The sequence below is a fragment of the Carlito syrichta genome, unplaced genomic scaffold (assembly GCF_000164805.1).
Source record: "Carlito syrichta isolate Samal-C Ts95f unplaced genomic scaffold, Tarsius_syrichta-2.0.1 Scaffold304770, whole genome shotgun sequence".
Classification (NCBI taxonomy): domain Eukaryota; kingdom Metazoa; phylum Chordata; class Mammalia; order Primates; family Tarsiidae; genus Carlito; species Carlito syrichta.
In genome coordinates this window covers 603,257-618,962 of record NW_007248866.1, presented here as the reverse complement: position 1 = coordinate 618,962, position 15,706 = coordinate 603,257, and the positions used below count along the sequence as shown (strand labels likewise).

Sequence of the window (15,706 nt, the reverse complement as noted above, 5' to 3'; positions counted from 1 at the left end):
GCCTTTATCTCTGAACTACGAGTCTTGTGTTGTCTGCCAGCATCCCTCAAATAGTAATAGGCTAGCTGGCTATGTTTTAAGCAAGGCAAAATTCCAGACCCCTCACAGTCTAAAACTGCATTGAAACTTCACCCACTCAACTGGCAAAAATTAAAAAGTGAGAACTCTCTGTGCTGGTAAGGATGCAGAGAAAAGAGCACACTGACACTAAGCTACAGTCTTTCGGAAAGCAATTTGATGATATCTAATATAAAATATATACATATCATTTCACTTAGAAATCTCATTTCTGGAGATCTGTTCTAGAAACATAAAAGTTCCTGTATAAAAGAGTATACATGCAAGGTGTTCATTAGAGCACTCATCATAGTTGAAACTACTGGTAACAACCTAAACAACCATCAAGAGGGGAATCCTTAAAGCTGATATACAGAATAGTTTGATCTTTATCTATTGATCTGAAGATACTCCTCTCATCAACAAGGGCACCTGCATAATGAACATTTGTATACCTAACCCTGAATTGTACCCCCACATCTTTAATATAAAAAAATTTTTAAAAAGATATTCCCATCATGTGTTGTTAACCATGGAAAACAAGTTCCAGGGAAAAAATGTTCATGTGACCCAATTTTCTAGAAGAAATGACCAAAACTATCCTGTATAGAAACAATTCCACGAACAGGAGCATGCAAGACTGGTGACACTGGTTGTCTCTCTTGTAATGGGTGAGGAAGACATGTTGCAAATGGAAGCAGAAGAAAGGAAAGGGATTTATTAGCCATATTCCAAGAGGATGAAGATAGAAAATCATATTAAAGTGAACTCATCCCTGAACTCTTGAGTGTTCCTCAAAAGGGGGCCCTTTTTGGCCCACAAGGGCAATCCCAATGCCCCTTCAGCAGGCAACTCTGGTAGATGAAGAGAAGGTGTGTAGAGGAAGGAGGCTGGAACAAAAAGGGATGGGCACCACGACCCTTTCAGCCTGTGCCTCTCCTGAGCAAAACGGATGGGAGAAGATGAGAGGCCTTGGAAAGGAACCCTGATGAATGTGCATTGTACTTTCATCCCCTCCCTTCCTAAGCCCCTACCTGGCCTCTCACCTTCCTCAAAGCTCAACTTCTCAAGCTCTTCGCTGAGAGAAGCAGTCTTTGGCTACACGGGGGTAGCTCAAGTTCGGGCGTGTCTGGGGTGGGGACCCAGGAATGCCCTGAATCACGTACTGGGCAGACACGCAGAGCGCTGAGTTATTAAGCCCAGGAGTGGTCTTGCAGGCAACGCGACAGGAGCCGGGCGCCAGGCGTTCTCCAGAATCATTAACAGACCAGACGCTGTCTAGAGAAGCAGACGCGGGTATGGGCCGCTACCGCATCCGTGTGGCCACCGGGGCCTGGCTCTTCTCCGGGTCGCACAACCACGTGCAGCTGTGGCTGGTCGGGGCGCGCGGAGAGGCGGAGCTGCAGCTGCAGCTGAGGCTGGCGCGGGGCGAAGTCAGCAGGGGAAACCGAGACCCTGGGCTCCGGGACCTGGCTGGGCTAGAAGCTGGAGGGCAGGTCGGCTGCGGGAGGTTCCCGAGCATCAGAGGCTGGGGGCCAGGTGACCGCGCAAACTGGGTCTTCCACAGAGTTGGGACACTGGGGATGGGGACGGTGTGTGTGTGGGGCGGGGTAGAGGGGTAGATGGGGGTCGGAGTGGTGGGGGTGGTGGAGATAGCTTGAACTCTCCCTTCCCTCGACCCTGGTCCTGGCAGCCTTCCACTCCTTCCCCAAAGTCACCCAGCGTCAGTGTAAACGTAAAACAAATGGTCAGACCTGAAGCTCCTCCTGCGGCGCAGTTAGTGGGACCCATATAGGCAACCATACTCATGGTCAACTCAAGTCACTGCGGGCCGGGCTCCGCGTTCCCTCGTCTTCCACCTGACATGGGGCATCTAAGATCCACCAGAAAGGTTGTGTGGGGAAGGGAACGAGGCGATGCTGTCTTCGGAGGCCTTGGCACACTGAGGCGACACCGAGGACCCCGCACCTCTTCGCCACCCCACCACTGACACCCCTCCGCTCAACCTCGAGCATAATGCCCTCTCCTGGGTCCTTCCTATTAAGTCTGGCCTGTTCTGGCCCCACAGGAGGAGGAGTTTGATGCGGACGTGGCCGAGGACTTGGGGCCCCTGCAGTTCGTGAAGTTGCGCTCGCTGGTGGACGACGCGTGGTTCTGCGACCGCATCACGGTGCGGGGCCCTGGAGCCTGCGCGGAGGCCGCCTTCCCGTGCTACCGCTGGGTGCAGGGCAACGGCGTCCTGAGCCTGCCCGAGGGCACCGGTGAGCGGGCAGCGCCGGGGAAGGGGGCGCGAGGACTACTCGGTGGGAGTGGGGTAGGGCTGAGAAAGGTCGGAGGGGCGCAGAGAAAGGATGGGCACAGGGCAGGTTAAGCTTGGAGAACGCAAGATGCATGAGATAGGAAAAAAGTTAGGAGGTTTGCAAGTTATACACAGAATTTAAAAGTTGTCAATGAGACTAGAAACAGGAAAATAACTGACCTTAAGATCCCGTCTTCTTACCTAACCCTGAACTGTACCCCACATTTTTATATTTAAAAAAAGATCCTGTCTTCCAAAAAGGCGAGGACAGAAAATTGGAGCAACATTCATGGGGAACAGAAGAGACAAAGTGAAGGTAGAAAGGAGATCTCTCTGTGTGACTGAGAACAAGTCCGGACAAGGCAAGAGAGGGGACCACATAGAACAGGGGATGGAGGGTAACCCACGAGCAGGAGGCAGCCAAGGGACACGGATGGAACTTAGTGCTTGGGGAGCTTGTCTGGCTGGAAAAACCTGTGAGGGGCAGGGAGCACACTGACCGGGTAAAGCAGCAAATATAGATTTTGTTACCTTAAGTAGGTAGTAAGAGAGACATTGAGGGCAAGGGCAGGTAAGAATGGACACAAAATATGTGCCTTTGAGGGACAAGCGGATATAAGTTCAGGTGAGAATAGGAACAAGTCTGGTTAACACATATAAATGATATGATGCTGAGGCCAGGTGAGGTGGAGCCAGATAAAGGTTTGCTTCTAGGACAGGCAAGATTGCAGACTGAGGGTGGCACACAGAATTTCTTATCTTAGGAAACAGATTAGGGTGGAGGTAGTGAAGACCTGGGAATGTAAGTGTACCTAACATGAAATATGGAGAACGGTTGAAGGTGTGGACAGGAGAGGTGAAAGTAACAAAAACAATAGGTGATAACGTAGGCTAGGTGTGGACGTGGCAGGTGATTAAGAGGAAAATGCATAATTAGTGAAGAATAGGGACAATTAAGAAAATCTGAAATGAGAGTGAGGAAAGGGTGACAAATATGGAATTTTTATCTCAGGAAAAATATAAAGACTGAGATGTATGAAATCAAGAAAAGGTGGGGAGGTGGGGGAGGGAAAAGATTGAATAAATGACCAGGGACTTAATCAGAAAAGACTGAGATAGAGAAAAGGGGAAAATGGTATAATGCAACACAATTAAGAAATGAGAGATTGGAACAAACCAGGGAGTAGCGTGAGATTGGATACAGCAGTGTGGTCGCTGCTTAATGTTTCCCCAGCCCGCCTGGCAGGAGACAATGCCTTGGATCCATTTCAAAAGCATCGAGAGAAGGAGCTGAAGGACAGACAGCAGATCTACCGGTGACCACCCATCCCTAGACCTCCCAATTGTCCCATCCCTTCCCTGACCCCGTCCCCATAATTAACCTCAACAACTACCCTGAAAACTTGTCTGCAACTTGTAGCTGGGCCACCTGGACAGAAGGGTTACCCCTGACAATAGCTGCAGAGTGTAAGGATGATCTGCCTTTAAATATGAGATTCCATGAGGAGAAGAGACAGGACTTTGAATGGACAGTGAAGGCAGGGTAAGTAAATGGTGAGAGTAGAGTGAGGGTTTGTGGATCTACAACTAGTGGGATTTGATAAGTTGGTTTTATCCTCAATACTTGTCCTAGGGCTCTGAAAATTGTCTTCAAACGTGCTTACACCTTTATGAAATCCTTGAACAACCTGGAAGATTTTAATCAAATCTTCTGGAGTCACAAGGGAGCCCTGGCTGGTGAGTGACTTTCCTAAGACTCCATAACCCTTTAATGGTCCCTTTTGATATCTCATTTGGCGCACTAGGGGATTCTGCTAAATGAAAACATGCCTGGTGGATCTCATAGAGGCCTCAGGAATGAAAAGGAAGAGGCTGGGTACAGGGTAGTCAAATCCCTGGGGTAGAGTCTGGAGGAGGGAGATATTCAGGTAAATATGTTTCTTCTATACCACCCAACCCCAGAAAAGGTTCACCAGTGCTGGCAGGATGATGAGCTTTTTGGCTACCAGTTCCTCAATGGCGCCAACCCCATGCTGTTGAGACGCTCCACCTCTCTGCCCTCCAGGCTGGTGCTGCCCTCGGGGACAGAGGAGCTTCGGGCCCAGTTAGAGAAAGAACTCCAGGTACTTCCTGCTATTTGTTGTCCATTGGTTGTCCTTTCCTTGGCAGTGTGGCAAGGAGACATGGTCAAGGGAAGGAACCAAAGATGAGTGCATGAGAAAGGAGGCTCCCCTTAGTGCAGAGTTTTCTGCTAGAAAAATCTAGAAACCATGAAGTATGTAGGGAAAAATAAACCCAAGGCAACCAAATGAGGGAGTAGGCCATTAGGAGATGTTTAGGAAGAGGACCTGCATATCTTGATAAGAATAGAGCTTAGCATATCTGTGGTGCACAATGGACTGAGAAGCCTTGTCCTCAAACTACCTCTTCCATAAACCAGCTCCATGTCCCTGTGGAAGGCTGCTCCATTGGTCCTTATTTCTCACTTTAAAAAGAGAGGAATTAGTCCTGGTGCTCTGGGTGCTTTCTTCAGCCCTGCCACTTGGGCTCTGCTGATGTGAGATAATGCCAAGAAACTAGACTGAATGGCTTTACGTTTCTTCTCTTTTGCCCTAGGCCTTTGGCGGTGGAATCTGAATTCTAACCGTGGATACATTCTTTCTTTCCCCAGAGTGGCTCTCTGTTTAAGGCTGACTTCATCCTCCTGGATGGAATACCAGGAAACGTGATCCAAGGAGAGAAGCTATATATGGCTGCCCCCCTTGTCATGCTGAAGATGGACCCCAGTGGGAAGCTGCTACCCACGGTCATCCAGGTAAGTGCCCTGGACAGCTGCCTTTAATACTGTTCTCAGTACACCTCACCCTCTGTCCAGGGACAGGGACCCCTGACTCTGGCCTTGATCTCTACCTCACTTACTGAGACCTGTCTTTGTCTCCAATCATTCCTTGTCATTCTTTACCTTGGTAATATATTTTTAGAGTCACAATGGCCTCTTTTGATTCTAATCCCCAGGCTACTCAACCTCTTTGATGCTTTTTAATCTGTTGACCATCCCTTCTTTCTTAAACATCTGTTCTCCCTTGGTGTTAATGATTTTTCACTCTTACTTTACACCTAAACAGTAGTTGACAGATACTGTCAATTTCTCACTTTCACTTTTTCCTTCCCATTCCAGAACCTAGCTCTGACCCCCATTACATTTCTCCAAAACCAGTGTTAGGACGTCCATACTGGACTCCCTGATTCTAGTATCTCCCATACCCAACCCAACCATCATGGTACTTGCATGGCACCAGAGTTAGTGAGAGACAGAATTGAAGCGTCTTCATTCCTCCTGTACATTATAACCTCCTGAAAGGCAATACTTTCGTGCTAGTCATCTCTTTTTTTTCTCAGAATGTTGAGCATAGTGCTGTCCATATGGCAAGAAGCCAATAAATGCATAATTCCTCTTTCATCTAGCTCCAGCCGCCCAGCTCCAGCTCTCCCAACCCAACACTGTTCCTGCCCTCAGATCCTCCACTTGTCTGGCTTCTGGCAAAAACCTGGGTCCGAAATTCCGATTTCCAGCTGCATGAGCTCCAGTATCATTTGCTGAACACTCATCTGCTGGGTGAAGTCATCGCTGTTGCTACTATGAGGTGCCTCCCAGGGCTGCACCCCATCTTTAAGGTACATCTTCTACCCTCCATGTCTCATTACCCATACCTCAAAGAAAGGAAAAATCTGACAGTTTTCTAGGACTTAAAGAGCCTATGTCTTCAGGATGAGAACCTTAAACAACGATGCTCTGTACTCAACATGAATTCATATGGCATTGTAGCAAAGAATTTTTATAGCAATCTGTGAATAGAGGAGTGAGAACAGGTTATAGAGCCACATGCAGTTTTAAAAAGTAATACAGAGAGATCCCGTCTATCCTATTAAGTCAAGTCATTCAGCATTTATTCAACACATATTGTAAGGCAACTCTCTAGAAGAGAGTAGGAATATAATTTGTTAAGCTAAAGTATTGCTTTTGCTTTAGGAAATTTACCCTTTAACTGAGAAGACAAATAGTATACATGAGATGCACCAGAGGGCAACATCTGGAATTAGCATTTGAAATAGAGAGAGAGAGAGAGAGAGAGAGAGAGAGAGAGAGAGAGAATGAGAATATGAGTAAGAGCAATAAACACCATAGTGTTGATAAAGAATGTTCCACCACAGCTGAGGATTCTTCATGTCGAAGATAGAAAGACAAAGAGAGTAGTCCAGAGATTACTTAATCTGCCAAAGACAGAGATGAATAAAGAATACGCATGAGTAATGTGGTTCCAGGAATGGAAGGGAAAATGTAAAAACTTTTGGTGGGAGGAAACAGTAGTTGCAGCATGCCTGGGTGCAAGATTGGAGAGAAAACTCCTGCTGCAACACCTAGAAGCCCACAGATGGGTGCTATTGTACTCATCTAGAAATACTGTAATTTTATAAACTGTGAATTCAGTATCTATGGCTAGACAGAATGAAGCAAAAGAAGACTCATGCTCACTTAAAAATGTTCTGAAAATTTTTATGACGTCTTAGATATAGCAGAAGGAGTAAAAATAATACAAGCTTATGAACCAGAGAAACTGTCAGAAACAAAGTTAGAAGTCAATTTTGGGTCAAGGAAAAGGTGTTCAGTACTAGGTACATGGGGTTAGAAATGTTAGCAAGATATGTGAGTACTTAGCAGGCAGAACATCTGAACTATGTTTCTGCTGGAGACCCACACACCTGCCCCAAGCCTATCCATTATTAGCAGTGGCCCCTTAGGTTCTGGGTAGCACGTACAGGGTAGACACTAAAACAGTTCATAAATTTTTTTTTAACCTCATGATGTCTTTGCATCACCATCTTCTGCCTAGGTTGAATAGTTTAAGTTCACTATCACACCTCAAGATCTCCCTTTACTAATTCAGCCTCCTCTGCATCCATCTCCCCTACCATAACCATTTCCTCCCATGACAAACAGCTGAGTTGTTATCAGGACACACAGGAGGCTAAGGCTGTAGATGTCACAAGACCACTTGTATGGACTCTTGATACAGGCTGCCAGGGTCTGAATTCTGGCCTCAGGACATACCAGATGTATGCCTCAGGAACCTCCTCTCTAAAAGGAGATAACAGGGCATTCATTTTGGAGATGTTGAAGGATTAAATGATAGAACAATGTGACACTGGTGAAATGCCATAACTAGTTCTTGCTATTATTATTAGAAGTTGTTTGTTCTCTGGTATCTTCTCTCTTCATGTGGACTTTGGTCTTTCTAAGACACTCGGCATCTTTCCGTGAATTTTGAGAAGTTTCAGACCAATGCGAGGGGTATCATTTGGGTCCTTGTCTCTGTCCAGCATCAACAACTCATATAAACACCAAAATTACATGACTTCTGCATATCAACTGAGATTAAATAAAAACAAAATAGTCTAACAAAGAAAATGCATGTGAGGACTGCGTGGACTTTTTTTTTTTTTTTTTGAGTTGGAGTCTCAGTCGCCTCAACCTGCTGGGCTCTAGCGATCCTTCAGCCTCAGCCTTCCAAGTAGCTGGAACTACAGGTGTGCTACCACGCCTGGCTAACTTTTTTGATTTATTGTAGAGATGAGGTCTCACCAAGTTGCCCAGGTGGGTCTCAAACCCGTGGGCTCAGGCAATCCACTCACCTCGGTCTCCCAAAGTGCTGGGATTACAGGCTGAGCCACCAATCCCGGCCATGAGTGGCCTTTTTTTAACAGCCAGGGGAAAGCAAGAGAGAGGGGGGCCAACAGCGCTTAATTGGGGTGGGAGCAGATTTGACAACAGCCCCTCAAGTGACAAAGCAGGTAGACAAATATGGCACCTCTAATTCTGACTGAAGGTACCTTACCTACCCCTAACTACCAGCCTTGAAATAAAATAAATTGCAAGAGTAAAATAACTAGAGGTTGGAGGTACAGCCTTGAAAATAAGTAGAAAGGCTAGTTTTAATTTTTGTAATAGAGGAAGAGTTTTTGAAAATCAAAGTGTAGGGACTGATTTTAAAGGACACCTACACTCATGGTGAGTGCCAGGCAGTGTTCTGAAGTCTCCATACATCCTTCACACGAACCTCACCACAGCACCTTGGATAAGCGGTCGTATTATTGTCCTCTGTTGGCAGATGAGGAGATTGTAGATTACAGGATTATTAACTTGGTCAATTATCTAAGTGAGTGCTAAAGTGTAGGTTGAATTCCTGGTCAGACTAGCACCAAAGCTCACAGGGAATTTGGAGAGCATGAGAGTGAGTGATCAGAGAAGCAGAAGACCAGCGCATCAAGGCAGCAGCAGGGAGGAAAGCACCGAGAGGAGAGAAGGCACCGTGCTGGGTGCCAGGCCCTACAAGTAAGGACCAAGCATGGCCTTCACTAACCATCCCCTCTTCCTCAGCTCCTGATCCCTCATATCCGCTACACCATGGAAATCAACACCCGAGCTCGAGCCACACTTATCTCAGATGGAGGACTATTTGATATGGTAAGGAGGGAATGGAGTGAGGAACTGCCCTATCCATCTCTCTATGACCTTCTGCCACTTTCAGGATTCAAGGCCAACTATGAGTGGTGTCCTGACTCTTAACCCATGAACTTCTCTCCCTTTTATACCCATGTCTTTAAATCTGAACCCTTTATGTAGTATGGCAAAGTTCTCCAGCCCTGTTTCTTCCCTCAAGACTTATCATCTCATTTGTCTCAGGCAGCAAACACAGGTGGAGGGGGCCACATGCAGTTGCTCCGTCGGGCAGTGACTCAGCTGACCTACTGCTCCCTCTATCCTCCTGACGACCTAGCTGAGCGGGGCCTGGTGGGAATCCCAAGTGCTCTCTATGCCCACGATGCTCTACGGCTCTGGGAGATCATTGCCCGGTGGGTGAGAGTAGAGGGAGATGAGAAGTATAGAGGCGGGGACTCTGGCTTGAGGTCAGCATGGGGCAAAAGCAAAGTGAAAATGAGGAGATCCAGACAGGAGGAGCAAGAAAATTCTGGGGAAAGATGAGACAGAGTGAGGGGACTATAAGGAGGCTCTGAAAACTAAAGACTGGGATGCAGAGAATGAGGGTCAGGAGAGCTGTGGATGGGAAGACTGAGGGGTCTGGGAAAATCAGGTTTTTTGTGAAAAAGAATGGCCAGCAACTGTGAAAAAGGGATTCATAGGACTACTGCTCCAAATCTTCTGTACAGACAAGAGGGGATGTCCCAAAGGCAAGTCTTGTGAGGTCTCTGCCCAGATATAGTAGAAGCATTGGACAGATGCCCCAGAAAGAGGAGTAGAGGCTTGAGGCTGGAGCCTTCTACTCTTAGAGGCTCAACTCCATTCTCTGGGCAGGTATGTGGAGGGGATCGTCCACCTCTTTTACCAAAAAGATGATGTTGTGACGGGGGACCCTGAGCTGCAGGCCTGGTGTCGGGAGATCACAGAGGTGGGGCTGTGTCAGGCCCAGGAACGAGGTAAGACCCATCCCAGAGACAAGAGTTCCTGGGAGTCTCTGCCAGAGCTCCTTCCCAACACTGCCTTTCTGGGGATGGAACCCCAACCCTTCAACACACCCCTCCCTTCACACAGAAAATCATCTAAATCCCATTCACATCTCGTAAGATTTAGGACAATACTAGATTCTCAGGGATTATCCTCCTCAGAGACCCGGTCATCAACTCCTACTCCCACCCCACCCCTAGTTACAGATGCCCCTAACCTGCCATATCATGGACCAAACAGGCCAGAAACACAATCAGTGAGGGGTTTTTCCAGTATCTACTATGGCTAATGCTTTTTCTTAATAGATCACTACCTCACTATCTAAAACTATAAATGGGAAGATTTTTCTTCTTTTATAGTAATTTATTTATTTAAATTTTTTTTTGTTTTAAAAATGTGGGGTACAATTCAGATTCAGGTATACAAGTGGTTATCATTCCCCTTCGGTCCCTACTTTACCTTGTTTGATATCAGGTACCCTTATTGGTATTATATGTCCTGCCTTCCTCCCCTGGCCAGGGTCCCACTACTGCCAATCCCTTTCTTATGATATTATGGTAAATGTTTAGGGTCTGCTTATGAGTGAGAACATGTGGTACTCAGTTCTCTGTTTCTTTTTTTTTTTTTTTGAGTTGGAGTCTCACTCTGTCACCCAGACTGGAGTGCAGTGGCATGCTCCCGGCCACCACAGCCTCGACCTGCTGGGCTCCGGTGATCCTTCCGCCTCAGCCTTCCAAGTAGCTGGAACTACAGGCGTGTACTATCACGCCCGGCTGATTTTTGATTTATTGTAGAGATGAGGTCTCGCCAAGTTGCCCAGGTGGGTCTCGAACCCGCGGGCTCAGGCAATCCACTCACCTCAGCCTCCCAAAGCGCTGGGATTACAGGCTGAGCCACCGAGCCCAGCCAGTCCAGTTTTGATGGGCAGCACAGTTGATTCCATGTTTTTGCTATCGTGAACAGTGCTGCAATAAACACGTGTGCGCAGGTATCTTTTCTGTAGAGTGACTTAAGTTCCTCTGGGTATATTCCCAGAAGGGGGATTACTGGATCATATGGAAGGTCAATTTCTAGTTCTTTTAGGAATTGTCACACTGTTTTCCATAGAGGTTGAACTAGTTTGCATCCCCCCCAACAGTGTAGAAATGTTCACTTTTCTCCTCATCTTTGCCAACATCTGATATTGTTTGTTTTATTAATGATAACCATTCTTAATGGAGTTAGATGGTATCTCAATGTGGTTTTATTTTTTTGAATTTTTTATTTTAAAGATGTGGGGTACAATTCAGGGTTAGGTATACAAATATTCATTTTGCAGGTACCCTTGTTGATGAGGTGTGCCCCTCCCTCCCCTGGCAATTTCCCTCAACTGCCAATCCCACCCCACCCCTCCTGGCAGCTTCCCACTACTGCCAATCCCTTTCTCAAAGTATTATGATAATTGTTCAAGGTCTGCTTATGAGTGAGAACATATGGTACTCTGTTTTTTGTTTCTGTGATAGATTGCTGAGTATGATTGACTCTAAATCCATCCAAGTTGCTGCGAAGTCCATATGTTTGTCTTTCTTTATGGCTGCATAATATTCCATTGTGTATATGTACCACATTTTTTTAATCCAGGTCAGCTTCGATGGGCAGCATGGTTGGTTCCATGTTTCTGCTATTGTGAATAGAACTGCAACAAACATGCGTGTGCAGATATCTTTTTTGTAGAATGATTTTAGTTCCTCTGGGTATATTCCCAATAGGGGAATTGCTGGGTCATATGGAAAGTCAATTTCTAGTTCCTTCAGAAATCGCCACACTGTCTTCCAAAGAGGTTGCACTAGTTTGCATTCCCACCAGCAGTGTAGAAGCGTTCCTTTTTCTCCACATCCTTGCCAACAACAGTTGTTTGTTTTTTTAATGATGGCCATTCTTACTGGAGTTAGCTGGTATCTCAATGTGGTTTTTATTTCCATTTCTCTGATGATTAGTGAGGCTGAGTATTTTTTCATGTGTCTGTTGGCCACTCGTATGTTTTCTTTTGAGAAGCATCTATTCATGTCTTTTGCTCACTTTTTAACGGGGCTGTTTTCTTATTTCCTTTTGGCATGTTTGAGCTCCTTTTAAATTCTGGATGTTAGGCCTTTGTTAGATATGCAGCTGGCAAATATTTTGGGGGAAGATTTTTTCTACTGAAACTCGTGATGATCTACCCTAGCTTTTTCTTCTTTTTCTTCTCCTACCTGCTATGGTTAACCAGACATGGAGGATCCAAGCCTATTGCACACTTACCATAGGGCAAGGTAATTTCTAGATGCAAACTCAATACTGTACATGTTTTGGCTCCAGTCTGAACTCAGGGCCCTGATCCTTGAGGCTCACATTTCTTTGACCAAACTGCCCTCCTCACTGGGACCTAGCCATTAATTTTACTCCCCCTGCCCCACATTCTAATCTGTGAAGAAGAAATAGCCTTTCTCGAGCTCCTCCCAGGTTCACATTTTTCTATCACACATGGCCTTGCTTGGACCGTTTCAAATTGTCCTTCAGCCCCTGATTATTCACATTTCAGAGCTGCACGTTGAATCCCAATCTCTGCCTCTGTAGGATAACTAGAAGCATTCACTTGGAGACATTGTAGCCAAACCCTGGGTATGTACAAATCAGGAACCAAGGCTCTTACCCTGGAGTGGAACCTCACCTTAACGAACATGGAGCTGTGCCTCCTCACCCACCCCACACCACCCCATCAGCCCTTCCAGGATCCAAATTTCCACAGTACTTTTCAGTTTTCTTCCCTGGGCTCCACAAGACCCTTCTTACTCTCTCTTGCTTCTTCTTATAAAATATTTACATTACAGCATCTACAATACATATTTACAAATAAGCTTTAATCTCTCAAGATCCCCTCAAGCAGGTTCAGTGTTACCTTTTCATCACCTCAGCAAAGGCTGTGTGCTAAATTTTTTTTAAAAATCCAGATGTATGACCTTGAGCAAGCCATTTAATGTCCCTGAATTTTGTTATCTTTATCTTTAAAGTGAATATAATACTTGTCCCAAATATAATAATGAATGAGATAGTGTTGCAACATATAGATGACAATTAGTATACAATTCACATGCCCCAGTCACAAAAATTACCTCCTTGGTATGATCAGCAAATAGAACAGGTGAGCCCAGGCCTGCTATGTGTTAGAGAGCCTTGGACGGATGCTTAAACTTGTTGAGTCCTGTCTCACCAGTAAATTAAGTAGAATGGGATAGTTGATTTGACTCCTTTTGAGCTCTGAAATGAGTCTATTACATCTCTATTTCCCTGCATTATAACCCAGATACCAGACACCACTGTCTAGGCCTAGGAGGACATGCTTTTGTATTCTTAACCACTTTGGGAGAGGGTGGAAATATTAATGAAATAAAGCACACCAAGAGAAAATTTAATATTATAAATTAAAAATGGACAAATGAATTTTTAGTAAGGTTACATATCTGTAAAATTAGCATTAACATCAAAGAACAGAACATGACCAGCTTCCCAGAAAGCTCCTTCCATTTTTTTCCAATCTTTACCAATCCAAGGGTAATCTCTATCCTGTCTTCTAACAGAATTGGTTAGTTTTACCTGTTTGGAGCATAAATATTTTCCATAAATGGAAATACAAACACACACTCACTTGTGTCTGGCTTTATTCTCTGAACAATATGTTTGAGATTTCTCTGTGGCGTTGCGTGTAGCAACATCATCATTTTCCTTGTTGTAAAGTATCCCATTATGTGAATATGGCACAATATATTTTATTTCTGTTATTGGGATGGCTTTTTGAACTGTTTCCAGTTGGAAGCCATCAGTGTTAGTGTTGTATTGAATATTGTTGTGTGTGTAGTTCTGTTAGTTAATATGTAGGGGTAAAATTGATGGATCAGAGGGTGTGTTCAGCATTAGTAATTATTGACAATCCCAAAATGATTATACCAATTTCTACTCCGTCCAGCAAAGTATAAGTTACAGTCGCTCCACATTCTCTCAAATATATGAAAAGATACATCTATCTTCTTTAATTCAGCCATATTGGTAGGTATGTAGTGCTATCACTTTTGAGTTTAAGTTGCAATTCCCCAGTGAATAGTTGAGCGGAGTACCTTTTCTTTGGTTTAATAGCCATCCTCCTTTGTGGAATGCCTATTAAATTATTTTACTTGTTTTTCTTTTGGGTTGTCTGCCCTTCTCCTGTGATTTTTTAAAAAACTTTTAGAAAACAGATGTTTGACCACACAGTCTTCAGAACTCCTTACAGTCTAAATCCTACCATAATAATCATATCTGCAATGTACTTAGGGGCTTTACATGGATCATCTAATTTATAGGGTAACTACTATCCCCATTTTCAGAGAAAAATAGTGAGGCACAGAGATGCTAGGCAATTGTTCCAAGGTGATGCAGCTGGTCAGCAGCAGAGCCAGGACTGTACCCAGGGCTGATACTACAGCCTGTGCTCCTGGCCATATTACTCCCTGTCTCATAGACAATTGTCACTGAGGCTTTTTCTGGAGTCTTAACTAAATTATCAGCCATCTCTCTCTGACTATTCATATCTCCTGTCCTGCTTTATTTCTACTCTTATCACTAACATACTCCTATCATTAATATACTGTGTGTAATTTTACTTAATTATTCTATGTATCATGTTTCATCCCTACTAGGATCTAAATTATTAGAGGGTAGGGACTTTTGTCAGTTTTGTCTATCAACGTATCCTCACTGACGAGAGAGTGCTTGGCATATAGTAATTCTACACTTTATCAATAAATACATGAACACTCCTTAATTCTAAGGCATGGACATTCCAAGATATCATCATTTATGCTTTTATTACCTCTGGGGCTTTGTTCTCCCAGGTTTCCCTGACTCCTTCCAGTCTCGGGCTCAGCTCTGTCACTTCCTCACCATGTGTATCTTCACATGCACTGCTCAACATGCAGCTATCAACCAAGGCCAGGTATGGACAACTGAAAACCTGGGTCCCTTAGAGCAGCTGTCTGGGCCAGGGGGTGCTTGAAGGAGACAGTTGGGAGCTAGTGTTCCCAAATCAGAGTTCAGGGTGAATTCAGATTTCTCTTCTGCCAATTCGACTGGTATGCCTGGATCCCTAATGGCCCATGCTCAATGCGGATGCCCCCACCCACCACCAAGGAAGATGTGACGATGGCCACGGTGATGAAAATACTACCTGATGCCTGGCAGACCTGTCTTCAAATGACTGTCACATGGGTCCTGAGCCGGAAACAGTTGGACATGGTGAGAGGGGAGTCTCTGAAACTAGAAAGAAGACATCAGTGAAGAACTGTATTCTGGGTCTCTGTGTCTTGGAACTAGGTACTAATTCATCCTTTCTTTCTGTCTCAGGTGCCCCTGGGACATCACAAAGAAGAATATTTCCAAGGCCCAGAACCCAAAGCTGTGCTAAGACAGTTTCAAACAGATCTGGACAACCTGGAAAAGGACATTGTGGCCCGAAATGAGCACCTAGAATTTCCCTATGAATATCTAAAGCCTAGCTGCATAGAGAACAGTATCACTATCTGAGTCCAAATCTGCTGGTTCTTCAAAGAACTTAGACCATCGTTATGATTAACATTTCCTTTCTGAGTTATTTCTCTTCTTGGGTCTCAGTTGCTATGATTCTATTTTCATTTCTGAGTTTTCCACCTGAGTATCTCATTAGTCTAAGGCACTGTCCTAACCTCCAGAGTCCCTATGAGAACGACCTGTAAATTGCAACCATATTCCTTAGAAGAAATCAACTATCTACACCTGTAGTTGTCTTCTGGCCCTGAAAATTC

General features: G+C 44.9%; 1 protein-coding gene across 1 annotated transcript; it reads left to right on the top strand.

Annotated features, from left to right (window-relative positions):
• Positions 1-1,355: 1,355 nt before the first annotated feature.
• LOC103263247 (arachidonate 12-lipoxygenase, 12S-type-like) lies at positions 1,356-15,449 on the top strand. The gene is made up of 14 exons (XM_008060943.1): positions 1,356-1,490; positions 2,126-2,318; positions 3,591-3,672; positions 3,777-3,899; positions 3,990-4,093; positions 4,319-4,479; positions 5,028-5,171; positions 5,822-6,031; positions 8,793-8,879; positions 9,099-9,268; positions 9,729-9,850; positions 14,762-14,863; positions 14,992-15,161; positions 15,270-15,449. Exons 1-14 carry the CDS (start codon positions 1,356-1,358, stop codon positions 15,447-15,449), a joined length of 1,983 nt encoding a protein of 660 aa, XP_008059134.1.
• Positions 15,450-15,706: the final 257 nt, after the last annotated feature.

Excerpts from the sequence above, each read along its gene's own strand:
- LOC103263247 (XM_008060943.1), top strand. The coding sequence starts at position 1,356 with ATGGGCCGCTACCGCATCCGTGTGGCCACCGGGGCCTGGCTCTTCTCC. Across the intron at positions 5,172-5,821 it reads TGCTACCCACGGTCATCCAG|CTCCAGCCGCCCAGCTCCAG; the intron begins GTAAGTGCCCTG and ends TCTTTCATCTAG. Across the intron at positions 8,880-9,098 it reads ATGGAGGACTATTTGATATG|GCAGCAAACACAGGTGGAGG; the intron begins GTAAGGAGGGAA and ends CATTTGTCTCAG.